The following is a 17,288-nucleotide window of genomic DNA, read 5'->3' on the forward strand; positions in this document are numbered from 1 at the left end:
TGGCCATTCATTTGTCCCTCTTTTTCTTTCTTTGTACCTAAAGGATCTGATTGTACATTTTGACAAAATATTAGTTGACTTAATCAATTTAGTTGTTACTCATAAATGTTGATTTGTATTTTTTCAGACCTATATTTGCCTTTGCCTTTCACTTTCCTCTAGGGAAAACAAAGAAATTGGGCAAGCAACAATTGTATTACCCTTCCCTATTTTTCTTTTCTTACTGGAGTTAATAACAATGATAATAATAATAATCATTTATTGCATGGCAGTGAAGTTGGGATTTAAATCCAGGTCTGTCGGACTCCTAACAGTTGTAGTCTTAACTAGGATATTGATATCTTTAGATCCTGTAGGCTTTCTTGAAGAACGGTAGGAGGAAGCAAGGAGAGGAAGTTTTGAAGTGAACTAGAAAGAAATGGAGTTCTGCTTTGTAGTAGGTGGAAAGAAACAGATTTTAGAAGAGAAAAATATGGAGAGAAAGGAAGAAGGGTATGAATTTGTAAACAGCTAGCTAAGGCTAAAAAAGTTTAGTTTCTATTACCAGGAACCTCTGGTCTCTTCTCTGATTCCTTGAAGCTTCAGGTGCCTCAGCGGCTACTACAGTAGAAAATATATTGTTAGCATCCAGGTATAATTTGAAGCAGTTTCCTTTTATAGAGGGTGGTAGTTATATCCTAGAGCTGTGCTGTCTAGTACAGTAGCCAGTAGCTACATTGGACTACTTAAATTTAAATTAATTAAAACTTAACAGAAAATTAAAAATTTTGTTCCTCACTTGGACTAGCCACGTCTCAAGTGCTTGATAGAACAGTTCCCTATTGGGCAGCACTGTTCTAGAGAACTGAAATGTCTTATACACTAGTCTTACTTGAATGTGCTGTAATGGCTGGCCTGGGATTTTCACTTCCACGTATTCCGGAGTTTGTGTGGGAAAATGAGTTTTCGAGTTCCCGAAAACTGATTTGTACCAATGCTTTTTGCATTCCAAATTCTAAAAGTTGATGGCTTTTATGATAAACAAAATTTTAAAATTAGGTCATTCTTCCCAAACTGTTTTATGAACATATTTGGAATAGTATTTCTAATACATAATAGAAGCAATATATAGCTAAATAGAAAAGAGCAACCTGGAAGATAGATACACTTTCAGATGGTATATTTGGCGATATTTGATGATGGTATATTTGGGATAACAGACTTAAAGATATTTTACCTTAGAAAAGTAGAGCCTGGGAAGAGGCATTAAAAATTGAAATTTATAAATTTAAAATAATCTGAAAAGTAAAAAATTTACCTAAAATCTAGAATGAACATCTTTGAAATTTATTTGAGGTAAACAAAAATTAAAAGAAAATTAGATTTGGCTTATAGGTAATTAACTTACAGAACTTACTAGTAGAACTAATAAGTAGTCTAGGTAGACTATGACTTATGATTATAGACTCATAAATAGTTAATATCATAAAATTGGGTTATATCTAACTTTTCAGATAATCACAAGAAAGAATAGCCCTGCACACCCACAGTTTCTCTCTTAGGTATTTTACTGACCACAAATTACTGGCTAGGACCATGAGTCTGTATTTGTATTCCCATGCTTCTGTTACTGGAAATTCAAAGCAAGAGGTATTAAAAACCTTGGATTCTTAGATTAAAAACTGGAGTCCAGGCAGATAGAAGAGATAAGCATGAACAAGTTGTAAGTTTATAAGTTGCTGAGCTGAAACTTGTTACTTTTGTCTAGTGAAATGCTAAATGCTATTCATTTTGGAATAAACTGGTAAGGTAGCTTAATCATTTTAGGTATGGAAACAGTTAATCCATGATATGTTCAAGAAGCAGCACACAACTTCTAAAAATTTAAACACCTGAACAGTTTTTTAAGCAGATTTCTAATGTATAAGGAAAGGCAGTCTGTAACTTGATTAAAGTCTCTTAATTTCTCAGTGATAAACTGTTACTTGTGTACTTCATTTCATGAGTTAAAATAGAGAAAATAGTATTTACCGTAAAATATTAATTGTAAATTATAATTAATATACTAATATGTAAATATAAGCTTAATATCCTTAAGGGAGAAAATGTGAAAATAGCATAGATTAGACTATCCAATAGGACATAAATTATTTAGCTATGTTAAGGGATGACATATTACATCTTCTGAGAACTTCCTAGATTTTTAAAATATTGTGCTAATTTTCAAATTGACATTTTCTCACATTGAATTAACTCCAACTTAAATGTTTTTTATTCAGATGTTTAGGATAATGGAGGAGATGGCATGAATTTCCCCAAATAAAGTAGTACACTCAATTATAGATCATACAGGAGCACAATATGACTCTGAAATCATCTAAGTTGGGAAGTTGTCTAGAGCAGTGTTTCACAGGCTTTAATGTACATATGAATTGGGTACAGATCTTGATAAGATGCAGATTCACTCAGTCTGGGTGGTGCCTGGGTATCCTGTACTTGTAACAGGTTCCCATGTGATACTGTTACTGTCCTGAGTGAATATCAAGTAGAGTAACCTATGACTATCTGCACATTTCTAAAGTAATCTTCTGTTTCAGCAATTCCATCGTTCCAGTAGCTCAGGTCAAAATACTTCAGAATTATCCTGGACTCTTGCTCTCTGACACATACCCCACAATATGTCAGCACATCCTGATGGCTGTATTTTGAAAACACACTGGAATGTGAACACTTTTCATCACCCTCGCTTCTACTCTGGTACAAGCCACTGTAATCTTCCTCCCCCCAGATTGTTGCAGTAGTCTCGTTGCTGGCCTCTACTTTTTCCTTTGCCGCCTCCTCTGCTTAAAACCCTCTACTGGCCCATCTGACTCAGAGAAGCAGCCAGTGTGTTTCCCTTGGCCTATAAGGTTTTGCATCATCTTACATTCTGTTACCTCTCTGTCCTCGTCGACTGCTTTTTCTCTCTTTTACTTTATTCTGACCACACTTTATTCTAACTCTTTGTTGTTCCTTGAACCACAAACATGCCTCCTCCCCTCTGAATTTGCTGTTCTTTCTGCCTAGAATGCACTCCTCTAGATATCCACATCACTCTTCTCCTCGCTTCTTTCACCTTGCCAGTTCAAGTTGTAATTTATCAGAAAGAGTTTCCCTAAACAGTCTGTGTGAAATAGTAGCTTCTCCACTTTCTCACTTATTAGCCATACTAATTGAATGTTTTATTTTACAATCATATAGTTTTATCTTTCTCCAACACACTTCTCAACATCTGACATACTAGATATTTTACTTAACTTACATTGTTTATTGTATCTCCCTGACTAGGATAAAGGCAGGAATTTCTGTCTTGTTCAATGTTGTACTTACAGCATTGCCTAATAGTGTACATATAGCACTCAAATCTTTGAACTGAAAAAAAACCTCACAGCTCATTGAGCTTCTGTTTGAATACCTTCATTGGTAGGTTATTCTGCCTACCTTCAGAACAGCCCATTCCATTTGAAGCTAACTGCTAACCTTCTTCTTAAGCTTTCTATTCTTCCAGGCTAACCACCTTACTGCTTTACCTTTCTGCATTTGATATGGTTTTCAGGGCTCTCAGCATTTTAGTCATCTTCCCTGGACACTACATCATTTTGTTGTTTGTTCCTAAATAGCGTCAGAACTGAAATAAATGTTGCAAATGTAGGCTGAGTGGGAATTTTTCCTCTTCTTTTTGACATTCTACTTTTATTAAGGCAGACTGTGATTAAATTAACTTTTTAAAAAGTAGCTCTGATCCTGGCTCATTTCAAATTTTTAATCCATTAAAACGTTTAAATCGTTCTTATATGTGCTAGTAAGTTTATTCTGCTTTACAGTTGGTTGTTGAATCAAGGTAGGGGCCTTTGCTGCATTTCTCCTTGTTGACCTAATAGAGAATTTTCGTGGGCAATACATATGTTAATCTAGCATGTGTAAATTATTTAAGAAACTAATAGAAAAATTACTTAATATATATATGGGAGAATCATAACTGATGAAATTAGGGATTTCTTGTGCCTAGATATTACAAAGCATATTTGAACGGTTCATTGCGATCATGTGTCTTGCATCAATTCAAGAAAGAATTCTGAGTTGATTTAAAAAATAATTTTACTTCATTAATTTGTTCCCTTTGACTTAAGAAATTAATTTCCTTTCCCACATTTCTCATTTTGCCTCCTGTAATCACCATTTTCCTTGTCCCCTAGGCCAGAATAGTCTTTGACTTCTTTCCCGTATTTAGTCACCAAATCTCAGAAATTCTTTAGCTCTGAACTTACTTTCTTTTCTTCACTTCACAGCCAGTTACTCTAGCCATGCAAATCTCTATGCTTCTAATCTCTCCCCACTATAATCCATTCTGTGCTTGTCAGTAGATGATTCTTTTAAAAGATTTATTTACATCACTTTTATCATGTCAGTCTTCTTCAGGGGAATCTATAAGATTGAACCTAAACTTCTCAGTCAATTGTGAGAGATCCATCTGTAATCTAGCCCTGCTTGATTTACATTGCTCTGCTTCTTGCTTTCATTACCCCTCACTGTAGTCTTTCAGATGCCCATCTCCTCAGTGTACACACTCTCTTCCTCTCTCTCTCTCTTATACTTTCATTCACTCACTCACTCTTGTTCTTGGCACATTGACATAGCTAAACTCTATTTTATTCCTTCACACTATGTTGCTTCTTAAATGCCTTAAATTCCTGAACATGTATAACCGGTCTCCTTCAGTGAAAACTCCAGTCCAAATTGATCTCTTTCCCCTAAGCTCCGATTGTATTTAAGTCTTTAGCACAAAATTTATCATTTAGTCTTTGTTGATTAATACTTATATAAGGCTTTTCCTTTCAGTACTACTGTGTGCTTGATGACATGGAGTATAAAAGAGGTACTGGATTATCCACAAAATTTACTGGCTTGGCTTGTAACTATGTTCTTTTATGTGTAACATAATTTCTTACAGTTCTGGGGGGGTGGTGTTATTATTGGGAGAAGGCAAACATAAAATTTCTCTGTAATTCATCCTGTAGGAAACCCTTTTTCAAGGAGAAATGAAGAAGAAAACTTTATATACCCTAAATGTGGGAGATCAGGAGTATGAAGATACGGAAGGTAACTTTTGATTTTTATAAAGCTTGTGTGTTGAAAGCAAAACTTAGTGTTTCCACACTGTTGATTTGTATACATTTCAAAATACACAAGTTTTTTGTTTTTACTTCTTTTGTTCTTATATTCTGAAATAAGCTGTCTGAATAAGAAATGCAAACTTTTTTTTTCCTCCTCCTATTTTGTTTTCAACTAATCAAAGTTTTTGGTTTGTTGAGCTCTTTTCCTTTTCTTCTTAAATTTTGCTCCCTACTTGTTAAGGAATTCAGAATTACGTACTTTTTCTGTTTTTGTTGTTGTTGTCTTATTTCTTAAAAATAGCATTGATATTTTCCTCTGCTTCTAAAGTTAATATTTTAATCTTCACTGTCAACAGAAGAACCTTAGAACACTTTTACTCTGATCATCCTACTCTTGATTTATAGGTTATAGTCACCCATCATTTTAATTGATTCTTTTTTCCCCAAACACCAAACTTAGAAGACATTTTGTACAGACAGTATTTTTAGAAGGTTTCTGTCTTCATTTCTTTTTTTCTTCCTGAAAAAAACTTTAAAAAGTTTCTCTAGTGAGAGTCTATTGGTGATAAACTCTGTTTTTATATTTATTTTTATCCTCTTCAAACTATTCAAAGATAGATACACAATTCTGAATTGATACATTTCCTTTTCTTTTTCTCTTAGCACTTTGAAGATACTATTTAGCCATTTTCTGGTTTCTTGCTGTCAAGAAATCTCTTTCAGCCTAATTGTCATTCCCTTGTAGAAGATCTGTCTTTTCCCTCTTTTGGCTTTTAAGAGCTTGTTTTCATCTTTGATGTTATACAGTTTGCTACATTGTTTCTAGGTATGGATTATTTTCATTTCTCCTGTTTAGCATACACTTTGTGTGTCCTTTATCTGTTGGATCATATTTGTTTGTTTGTTTGTTTTGTCGTGTCCTAGCCATTACTGCTTTTACTGTTACCTCTCCTTTATTCTGTTCTTCTGGACTTCAATTAGTATGTTAGACTTTGTTCTGACTTCATTTCCCAACCTCTCTTTCACAGGTTACGTCTCCTTGTCTGTCTCTCTCAGTCTAGGTATTTTCCTCAAATCTCTCTTCCAATTCACAAATAGTCTTTTCTTCTGGGTCTAATCTGCTCTTTAATCATTCTACGTAGTATTTGAAAATTATACTTGAAACCAGTGGTATCTAAATAAATTTATAATAAATATATAAAAATAAAAAATAAGTAAATCTAAATAGATTCTTGTTACTGCTGATTCTTAGTCAAGGTAACTTATTTTCTTAGGTTTGGTGATGTTTAATTATGAGCTCATATTTGATAAATTTAATCTGAAATCCTGAGGGTCTAAATTAAGGATGCTTTCTCCCAAAGGATTTGTGTTTGCTTTTTCCTGAACCCATGCTAGGACCACGTTAGCCCTGTTTGAGGGTCTTGGTTTAAAATTGGAATCTCTCAGGATCTGTTTCCCTACGTAGGTTGGTCCTAAGGGTTAGTCTCCAGATCTGAACACTAGTATGGACTATTTGCTTCCAGGACAATCTCAGCTTTTCCATTTTCTTGGTGTATGCTGTTCACATTTCAGCTGACCATTTCTTTGTTTTTGTTTTATTTTATGTTGAATCTTGCAGTTTCTCTTACTTACTTTTAAGCCTGCAATGCATACTTTTGTATGTTGGTTATGTTGCTGATGGGCATTTAAATTAGTACAAACTCCAGTGGGTATAATCTGGCAGTATCTGTTCAGATTACAAATGTACGTACACGTTGATCTAACAATTTCATTTTTAGGAATTTATCCTGTAAATGTACTATTAAAAATGTGAAATGACAAGGTTTTTATTGCAGCATTGTTTGTAATAGCCAAAGATTGAAAACAAGTGAATGTCCATCAATAGGTTGAAACAAAAAAAATACAGACTAGTGTGTATGGTATTCTAGCATTTGTGTGAAGAAGGAGTTTTGAAAGAATATGTATTAAGATTTGCTTGTCTTTGCATTAAAAAAAATCTTTGGGGGGCCAGCCCAGTGGCGCAGTGGTTGAGTTCGCATGTTCTGCTTGGGTGGCCAGGGGTTCGCCAGTTCGGATCCCGGCTGTGGACCTACGCACCACTTGTCAAGCCATGCTGTGGCAGGTGTCCCACATATAAAGTAGAGGAAGATGGGCACAGATGTTAGCTCAGGGCCAGTCTTCCTCAGCATAAAGGGGAGGATTGGCAGCGGATGTTAGCTCAGGGCTAATCTTCCTCAAAAAAAAAGGAAAATCTTGGAAGAACACAGAAGAAACTAAACAGTTGTTACTTGTTGTGTTGGGCACAACTGGATGAATGGGGTAGATGTGAGTGGGAGATTTGTCACTGTAACTTTTTTTACTTTTAAATTTTTGAAGCATGTGACTATTCTTTTAAAATTAAATTCATGAAGAAATTTTTTCCCTCTCCCATTAAAAAATATAAATTAGTAAATGTTGGGAACATTGTGCTCAAGCAGTATGTTTGTTATAATGTATCTAAGATCTAATTACTTTGTAGTAGGAGGGTATTTTAGAGTATCTACTCCATGATACTGCCACAAACATGAGTCATTTGGTCTGGAGAACTTGAAAGCATATATGACTGCTTTGCTTTATAGGTGAAGAAAACAAAGATAATACTGCTACCACTGGTCTGTTGTACAGCGAAGCTGACAGATGTCCAATATGTCTTAATTGCCTATTAGAGAAGGAAGTTGGTTTTCCAGAAAGCTGTAATCATGTCTTCTGCATGACCTGTATTCTTAAATGGGCAGAGGTGAGTCTGAGAATAAGTATTTAATATTATCGTACTTTAATTCCCCAGCATGATTTCATTCCACCTAGTCTAAAGAGTTGATACTGCCTTTCATAAATTATTTCACAGAAACGTGTTTTCCCCTTGCTTTAGACAAATTTCTCTGTATTATTCAAATTCTGTCAGTATATTTCCTTCTAATTTTCTTTTATTCATCTTTCTATTCTTTTATAGTTAAAAAATTTTAGATGCATACCTTTTTAAAAAACAAAAACCTTAACCTTTATAGGAATAACAGATTAAGTATTTTTTCTAGTAGAAATGCAGTAATTCATCTTCAATGTACTTCTCCCCCTTGGGATATCTGTTTACTACTATTAATAACACCTTCTTTCTGCTTTGTGTTTTATATTTTTCAGGTAATTTTTACATAGATTATTTGATTTCTTCTTTATGTCAGCCTTGTGGGATAATCAGAGCAGATGTAATAGTATCGTTTCGTTTTACAGATGAGGAAACTTGGATTTTGTGTTCTGTGACTTGGTCCCAAGGTCTCTTAGCTTAAGAGGCAGAATTGAATTTAGAACAGTATTTTCTAACTCCTGTTTTTAATTTAGTGTGAACTAATTTCAGAGTCTGAGTTAGAGATTATTACTGAGGTTCCTCATACATAGTAAATGGTTAAGAGACGGGACATTTTTGACTTTTAATGTATTATGTTGATTCAATTCGGGCCAAGTAAATCATGGTACTGGTACATTGAATATTCATTATAAAGCCCCATTGTTATGAATTGTGCAGTAAAAATTTGTTGTTTGTCATATTAATCATGCTGTATTTTCTGAGTTAGTAGTTTGTCAATGTGTAAAAATTAGTGAAGGAGATAAATCCCAAAAATATTTTTAATATTAGCTGCATTCAAATTGTTTGTCCATGAGCACATTGGAATTAATTGCTTATTACGTAATTGGGGTTTTCAAAGTTCTTTGTTTTTTTTTGGGTTTTTTTTTGTTTTCTTTTTAAAGATTGGCACCTAGGCTAACAACTGTTGCCAATCTTCCTTTTTTTTTTTTGAAGGATTGGCACCTGAGCTAACAACTGTTGCCAATCTTCCTTTTTTTTTTTTTCCTGCTTCATTTCCCAACCCCCCCCAGTACATAGCTGTATGTCCTAGTTGCAGGTCCTTCTAGTTGTGGGATGTGAGACGCTGCCTCAACGTGGCCTGACGAGTGGTGCCATGTCCGCACCCAGGATCCAAACCCTGGGCCGCCGCAGCGGAGCGTGCAACTTAACCACTCGGCCACGGAGCCAGCCCCCAAAGTTCTTTGTTTTACTTATATTTTCGTTAACAGTGTGGAAAGAAGGAGATAACTGTATACAAACTCTGTGGCTGAGTTCTGGGAAGAGAAAAAAAAATTTGTAATACCAGTCAAATTCATAATTGTATACTTGGAAACAGTTCTAATTAGCTTAACACCTAGAGTGGTCTTTGGCAAGAAGGGACTAAGGATAGCTGAAAATTTATTTTGAGGAGATAGCTTTTTGAGTTTAATATAATTGTAAATTTCTATGCGTTTGCAGTAGCATTAACTAGTGAAATAAGAATGCATAATTTTTTCTGCCACCCAACTAAAGATTTCGTCTGTGTTGAATTTAGTGCACGTTCATTTGCTTTGTGATTAAATATTTTAAAAGTAGAGGAGATTTTGCTTTCGGTAGAGAAGCAGTATTACTGGTTGGGTAGAAAGTTTCAATTCAGTGCTTTTCATAAGATTGCATTCAGTGACCACATTGTGAGGTTCAACGACATAATTTGAATATGTATTTTTCTCTATGAAAATTGGAATGTATAAAATAGATATCATTCTCCATCCTTCCTTACACTCTCCATGCATCTTTCACACAACCATAAGCTTTAACATGGTGTACGTGTTCCGGGTTTCTCTAGGATATGTATCTACAAGTGAAACTACTAGGTTGTACACTATGCACATATTCATCTCTATTAGACAGTGTTAAATTTATCTATGTTTTTAACTCTTGTTGAATATTTTTAAGTTGAAAATACTTAACATAATCATGTTGCAGTCAACACCTTTCTTGCATGTAATATTTTCCTTCTTTTGTGTTAACTCCTTTGGATAACAAACATTTTGTTGAAGATTGCCTTTAAAACAAAGTACATACTTACCTGCTATACCTACCGTAAATTGTGGTGGGTGGAGCGGGGAGTTGTGGTATTGTTTAAACAAAATAGTTAACCTTGAAAGTGGAGAGGAAGCAGAGAATATTCTGAATTATTTCATTGTTGCTAATGGGGATGGCAGCCATCAGTTAAATAAACCGTTGAGCAGTAACAAGAACACAGTCTACTAATAAATTGTTCATTATAAATAATAAGTGAATACTTGTTAACAAAATCACATAGGCCTTGAACTAAATTTTCAGTTTGAGTCTTTTTATTGGTATGATAAAAATTAGATGTGTTTTGAATTATATATTTCCTTTGAAAAATAGAACCAGATTTCAGATTCACTAGTGTTTTTTTTTCATGGCCATTAGTTATTAAGGTCTCTCCTCGCATTTTCCTTTCACAGTCCCTTTCTGTTTTTAAAGAGAGACATGCAGTTTACTTTGGATTTCAGAATTAGGAGTAAGTGTCTGTATTCAGTCTCCTAACTGGCCCCAGGCCCCATGCTAAAGTTTTCTTACATATTCTTTCATTCAAATCACTATGGTAATGTTTATTTGATATTCAAGGCAGGAATTTGAACTCTAATTTGTTTCCAAATACCTCAAGGGATAGCTTGAAATTAAAGTAATTTTTAAAAAGTGGTCCATAGTTTAAAATTTTACAGGCCTGGCCCGGTACTGTAGTGGTTAAATTCGGTGTGCTCTGCTTTGGCAGCCTGGGTTCACAGGTTTGGATCCTGGCTGCGGACCTACACCACTAGTCGGCTATACTGTGGCAGCAACCCACATATAAAGTGAAGGAAGATTGGCGCAGATGTTAGCTCAGGGCTAATCTTCCTCAAGCAAAAAACAGAGAGAGATTGGCAACAGATGTTAGCTCAGGGCTAATCTTCCTCAGCAAAAAAAAAAAAAAAAAAAAAAAAAATTGCTAATGTTCACTTCTAGTACAAAGGTAGAAATCAAAGTGAGATTTACAGTCGTTGGAAATCTACATAATAAGAAAATAGTACAAAATGTATTCAGGATCATCTTCCTAGTCTTATGTGTGTTTCAGAAATTCACCTGAGCTATCTGAGATTTTTACTCCAGGTTCACTGAAATATGATTCAGAGTAGATGTCAAGAACCAAAAAGGAGGACTCATTTATTTACTTTTGTCTTAATATTTTAGGCATTGAAGAAATTCTGCTTTTTAAGAAACAAGTAAAATTAAGGTATATAGTTGTCTAGTATATTTATTTTGGAGACATTCCTGAAATTTTTCATGCTCTTAAAATATCTATATCCAAAGTCAAAGTTAGTTTCAATCTCTTCAAGCTCTAAAATTTTTGTTCTCTGGTTATTTAAAACAAAAGCCATGTCAGGACTTTAGATTGACTAAGTAATTGAACTTAGTCTCTAGATATTTTATAGAATCCACTTTACTTAGGGCAAAAAGATTCAGGATAATGGAAGCTGTCGTGGCCTTCATGGCCCGTGGTGTAACTGCCTACCCTTGGGGACACTAGAACAAATTGAGACTAAGCATGTCCACTATGACTATGTTTAGTTTCAAGGAACTTATAGATGGTAAGCCTGTTGGTTTATGAAATTATAATGATTATATAGAAATAAGATATTCGACTAAACAAAGACACAGTAATTGATACTTAAGGAAAGTTGAGATTTTTGTTAATTTAAAATACTATTAGAGCTGAGAATCCAAAACTAAAGAAGGCCTTTGAACTGAGGACATATGTATAGAGCCAAACACTAAAGTTTACCAGCCACTCAAAGTTATTTATTTTACCTATACTGTGAGCAAAAACACAGTCTAAACATATTGAGAGTTTTTAATTTGCACGTAAGTTTAACCTAGATCATCTGAGTTTGCACATTTTAAAGTTGAAGGTAATTTGTAAGGTGAAGGCTAGAGAAGTCTTGACACATGGCTGTAGTTGCAACAGCTGATCGTAATTATGATTCCCTGTAGGTAATAAGATACACCCTCCATACATAACACTAGTTAAAAAGGTAGGATTTATAATTTGGCAGGTTGCCAAGAAGTGGTTAAAATTTTGACCCTTAAAAGGTTAGTTTGAGGACTTGGAAGCATTTTATACTTGAAGCATTTAAGAGTTTTTTACTCTATTTAAAGGGTCAGGCAATATATGTGATTAGGAGTTTCTTCATATCCTCCAGGGTTCTTTTATCTTTGAAGTAATATAAAGTATTTCCCTTATCTTTTAATAATTTTTAAAGATGTGATTAGCTTTCCTAGTATAAGCAAATTATCCTCCCTCCACTTATTTATGCCAGTCCTCCATTTCATATCAAATGCTTATAGCTGCAGTTTGAGAAAGTAAGATTAACGAAATCAAAATTGGGCAGTTGGCAAAGGTATATTTCTCTCATGAGCCTAGAAATACAGAGAGTCTTACTAATGGTGGCATACAGTTCTTAAAGAAGTCAGCAACAGTGTTCAATGCAGACAGGTGAGGAGTGTATTTATGAATTAACAATACATATCAAAAAATCAAAATATGACTAATTGACTTATATCTTGACTACTAATGTGGTTTATATACGGATGTTCCTTGAGTAGAGATTCTGGTGATTAGACTGCTTTTCAATACCATAAGCCAAGCTTTATTGTCTGGCTTTTTTCAATCAGTTTTTCCTAAAATTTTTATTTTTCTTTATTCCTGAACTAAACCAAACCTCTCGGTTATGTACTTCTCTGGAACAGTAATTTAAACATATCTGTGGAGCACTATTATTAGTCCTTATCTTTATAATTTATAAAACATTGTTAAATACATTATTTCATTTAATTATTACAACATGTGCAATACGTGATTCAGGGCTGTCTGTCTTTATGCTGAAAGTGGGTTCGACAGCTTGCTAGTTCTGACTCCTCCAGAACTTGAGTTTGTGACTAACTGTTCCAAATCCTCTCTTGTTTTCACCCTGTGGATTAATCCTTTGATAAAACCTTTGGTACAGCAAAGAATATTTTTACATTATGAAGACTCATTACCTAAAGTATGTATGTAATAGATTTTCACTTAATGTTCTATTTTTACCAGTTGAGCAAATTAATGTGTTTCTGTATAGCCCAGTTTTAAATGTCAGGATTTGTAAAATGACTTATGCAGGTAGTTTATGGAAATTTTTTTATATATATTAGAAAAAGAAAGTCTTAAATGTCACAAGAAATTAAGATTAAAGGTACTTCTACTCATCTATTGTGATGTATCTTTGAGAACATGAAGTGTTCTTTTTGAGTACTTAGATAAGATACTTCCTTGGTGTTAATTTTGTCTCTGATAGCCATGTGTCCTTTAGGAATATATTCCTAAAAGCTGTTATAAAGAACCACAGTTTCACTAACATGGATTGACAAGGACTGTCTTGAAAGAACTGGTTAAATTTGATAGGGAACATGTAGGCTGACTACAGGTGAGCACTTTCTTTGGAGGTCCAGGCTAGGTATCTTGGAACCATCAATGAGAAAGGATAGGTCCTGGTGATTAGCTTTAAAATAAGCATCAACCTCTGTTGGTATGCATTCCTAAATCATCTTTATTTGATTCTGAACTGCAGTTTTATATACAGTGTGCTCTATTTGTTAGTAGGAGAGAGAGATGTTTTAAAGATTCCCCTGAACAGACAGACCTACCTATAAGCGTAGTTACTGAGATTTAGTCTTTAAGCACTTACCTTTAACACTTGCTTCTCTCTCTCTAGGAGGGACTATCTGTAGGCAGCCTTTGTGATTGAGGATAGAGCAGCAGCAGGAAGCAAGAAATATTAGAAATCAAGAATCCTGAATTCCCAGATAAGGAAGGTTTCCTGTTCTTACATTTAAATATGGGTTTGTCTGAGCTGGGAATTTGCAACGCGTCAAAATACTAGGGTATGTTTTACTGAAATCATTAGGAAGATTATTTTTTTATATCAAAATTGCCTCTTTATCTCATATAATCTTAGTAGAGAGCATTCACAGTAAAAGGTATGCTCTGTTTTTTAATAGATACGTATTACATTGTAAAGCAGTGATCAAATTCTGTTAATTTTAAAGCTGTATCACAAAGTCACATGATATTGGACTACTTTGATTATGAAACTAATTAAATTAGATAATTAAAAAGTTATTGAAATGAAAGTCATTGACTTAAATAGGGGAGTAATTGAAGGGTATTTTGTTGTATATGAGGAATCAAAATGATCAGTCATCAAGGGGCATTTATTTTTGTTGTGTATGAGGAAAACAGAAAATGTGGGATAATTTTCTTCAAAACTAAAATCACGCTTGTAAGCAGAATAAGTATTTAGTTAAAAAGTTTCTGGGCCATGCCTAGTGTCATAGTGGTTAAGTTCAGCGCGCTTTACTTCACTGGCTTGGGTTGGGTTCCCTGGGCATAGACCTACACTGCTCTGTTAGCAACCACGCTGTGCTGGTGGCCCACATACTAAAAAATAGGGGACGATTGGCATGAATGTTAGCTCAGGGTTAATCTTCCTCAGCAAAAAGAAATTTTTAAATTTTTCTACATTAGTTTTAAGTGTGAATTTTTAAAACCACACAACTTAAAAACTAGTTATTTTAGTGATACAGACTCTGAAAACTAACATCAAAATACCTTTGAGATTTTCTGAATGGCTATCTGCTTGATATAAGGGTGTGGTACCCTTGAGAATGCCTTAAAATTAGGCCAATGCAAACCGTTTTTTAAAATCTATTTGTAAAGCTTTTCTATTCAAGCTATTTGATCACATTGTGTGTGATTTTATGCTTTAGTACCTATTAATGATGGTGTCTTTGAACTTTGTCATGTGTTAAAAGTAAGCCTTACACTTTTCTTACAGTATGCATTAATTAAAAAATTAAAGATCCACTTAATTTTTAAAAATCTCTTGATTTTTTTCATTAAATTCTTCTTTAGTCGTTCTTAATTTATTGAAGTATGCTGTGAAGACTCAGGATAAGTGAATTTCATTTGTTTCCCATTTGAAATGCTTGCTAAACTGTTTTAAGGTCAGAAATGGATATTATCATTTCTCAGTCATCATAGCAAAGATATTTTGTCTACTGTAGGTAGCTTGTTTTATGATCTGTGCTTTCCTTAATTGGGGAGGATAACTTGGTTTTAAAAACTATTTCTGATGGCTGAGCCTGAGCCAGAGAAAATCCATTAATGTATTTTCTAGTGCTAACTAGATTATCTTTAGGAAATGTAAGTATATACAGATTGTGATAATATGTAGCAATGGTTTTCTGACTATTACTACTTTTTTCCTGTTTTTATAATAGCAGTGGAACCCTTTCTTCAAATGCAACCTTAAACAAATCTATAGCAGTTATGCTTAAGGGAAAAAAAACAAACAAAATCTTACTCAGGACCACATTATTTGAAACAGATCAAAATAGAATGGCTCAGGTTAAAACCCTGTCCATTTGAACATTGTAAAGGAAAGAGTGCCATTTAGCTCATGTCAACAGAGGAAATTTAATAAAGAAGAAAATGAGATTGTATAATTTCAGAGTTTTTGAAACATTCACTGCATCTGATAATAGAGTAAATTTCTTGAACACAGTGGCTTTCTTTGGATCTTAGTAAGTGTTACAAATTGAAATAGATGTAATAAAATGAAATACTTTAATTTCCATATATGTCATGAACTTTACAAATTCCAACAAAAAATCATTAAGAACTCATGTCTCTCACTTGTATGTATACATCATATTGTGGGTTATCTTTTTGTTAATGAACCAAGCTTTTTTATTGTTAGTGCAGTGAAGCTAGTTGGTATTTAGAAGACTTCATGTGCCACACACTCTTCTAAGATTAATTCCCATAAAAACTTTAGAGGTAAGTTCTGTTATTATCCCCATTTTCACAGATAAGGTAACTGAGACTCAAAATGACTATAACTTGCTCAAGGTTGCACACAAGGAGAAGATAGGAAAGTAGACAGGAAATCTAGAGCCTGCACACATTTATCTTAGGCATTTTTAAAAGACGTTGAAGGAAACAAATTTTGATTTATTATTTTATCTTTTTATGAATATTTATCTAAGTTTTCCTTTAAAATAGAAATAAAAATGTATGTTGAAACTGGTAAAAATAGAAGTACTTCGAAGTTTTACTTTTAAGTATTCTTTTGAATTACAGATGTGTTAATATAACCTCTGGTCTAAGAAATTTCAAACAATAAATGCTAATGTGGTAAACAGCAATCACATAGTTGCTGTGTTGAGTTCTTTGAACTAGAATGACTATTTGCAATACATTATTATAAAGATGCGGACACCTTTGTCCTACTTACAACAAAGCTTCTTAAGGTCAAGTTTTCTGTAGGTAAAGTAATAGCACCCTAAATCCATAGTACTTGGGAATAAGCTGAGCTGGCTTCTACTACTCTGAACCAATTTAATATAGTAAGAGGTCACATTTCCTGATACAGGTATGGTGAAGCATTTTCTCAAGGCCTACTTACTTAACAGGAAAAGAAAAATCACTTTTTAGCAGAGAGTAAAAGTAGCTCATTTTATATTTTAGCTGCTCTCAAAGTGACTCATGAGCTTTGTGAAAATGTATTATATGATCAAGGGCCGTACACAGTCTGAGCTACCTGTACTTGTATAAGCGTATCTTGATATGTACCAAAGTCCAGAAAGGCAAAAATCACAACATTTTTTCACTAGGGAATATAAGATAATTTATCAAAATTCCGTTACTATCTTGTGGTCTTTTAGACTATTGCTATTAAATTATTAAAATCCTTTTTTTACTTTTATAACTGTAAGTATTAATAATATCACCTTTTGGTATTTTCTTCATTGGCTACAGAATCTTCTTTCCTACCCTAGTAGACAGTATGCTCCATTTTAAATTATTTAAATAGTGTAAATCCATTCACATATAAATATTTAATAGTATTATCAGAGAAAATCTTAATTATAGTTGATGCACATTAATTTTGAAAGTACAAGAAATATATTTATATCAAAATAAAGTTGATTGAGAATCACAGAGTGATTAAAGGACAATTTTCCTTAATCTATAAAGAATGCCTCCAATTCAATTTGAAAAAGACCAGCAATCTAATCTAAAAAGTTATGCAAAGGGCATGAATAGACATTGTAAAGAACAGGAACTTTGAATAGCCCTTAAAAATATGAAAATATGTTCAACCATACTCAAAGGAAATGTAACTTAAAAC

General features: G+C 33.7%; 1 protein-coding gene across 3 annotated transcripts in view; it reads left to right on the forward strand.

Annotated features, from left to right (window-relative positions):
* SCAF11 (SR-related CTD associated factor 11) overlaps positions 1 to 17,288 on the forward strand; it is a 65,424-nt gene that overhangs the window by 17,742 nt on the left and 30,394 nt on the right. For all 3 annotated transcript variants that reach the window (XM_046655536.1, XM_046655535.1, XM_046655534.1), the window contains exons 2-3: positions 5,037 to 5,118; positions 7,751 to 7,908. In XM_046655536.1, coding sequence (XP_046511492.1) covers positions 5,058 to 5,118; positions 7,751 to 7,908 — 219 coding nt within the window. In that variant the 5' untranslated portion in view covers positions 5,037 to 5,057. The remainder of the gene's footprint in view (positions 1 to 5,036; positions 5,119 to 7,750; positions 7,909 to 17,288) is intronic.

Source organism: Equus quagga, chromosome 1, assembly GCF_021613505.1.
Source record: "Equus quagga isolate Etosha38 chromosome 1, UCLA_HA_Equagga_1.0, whole genome shotgun sequence".
NCBI classification, from domain to species: Eukaryota; Metazoa; Chordata; class Mammalia; order Perissodactyla; family Equidae; genus Equus; species Equus quagga.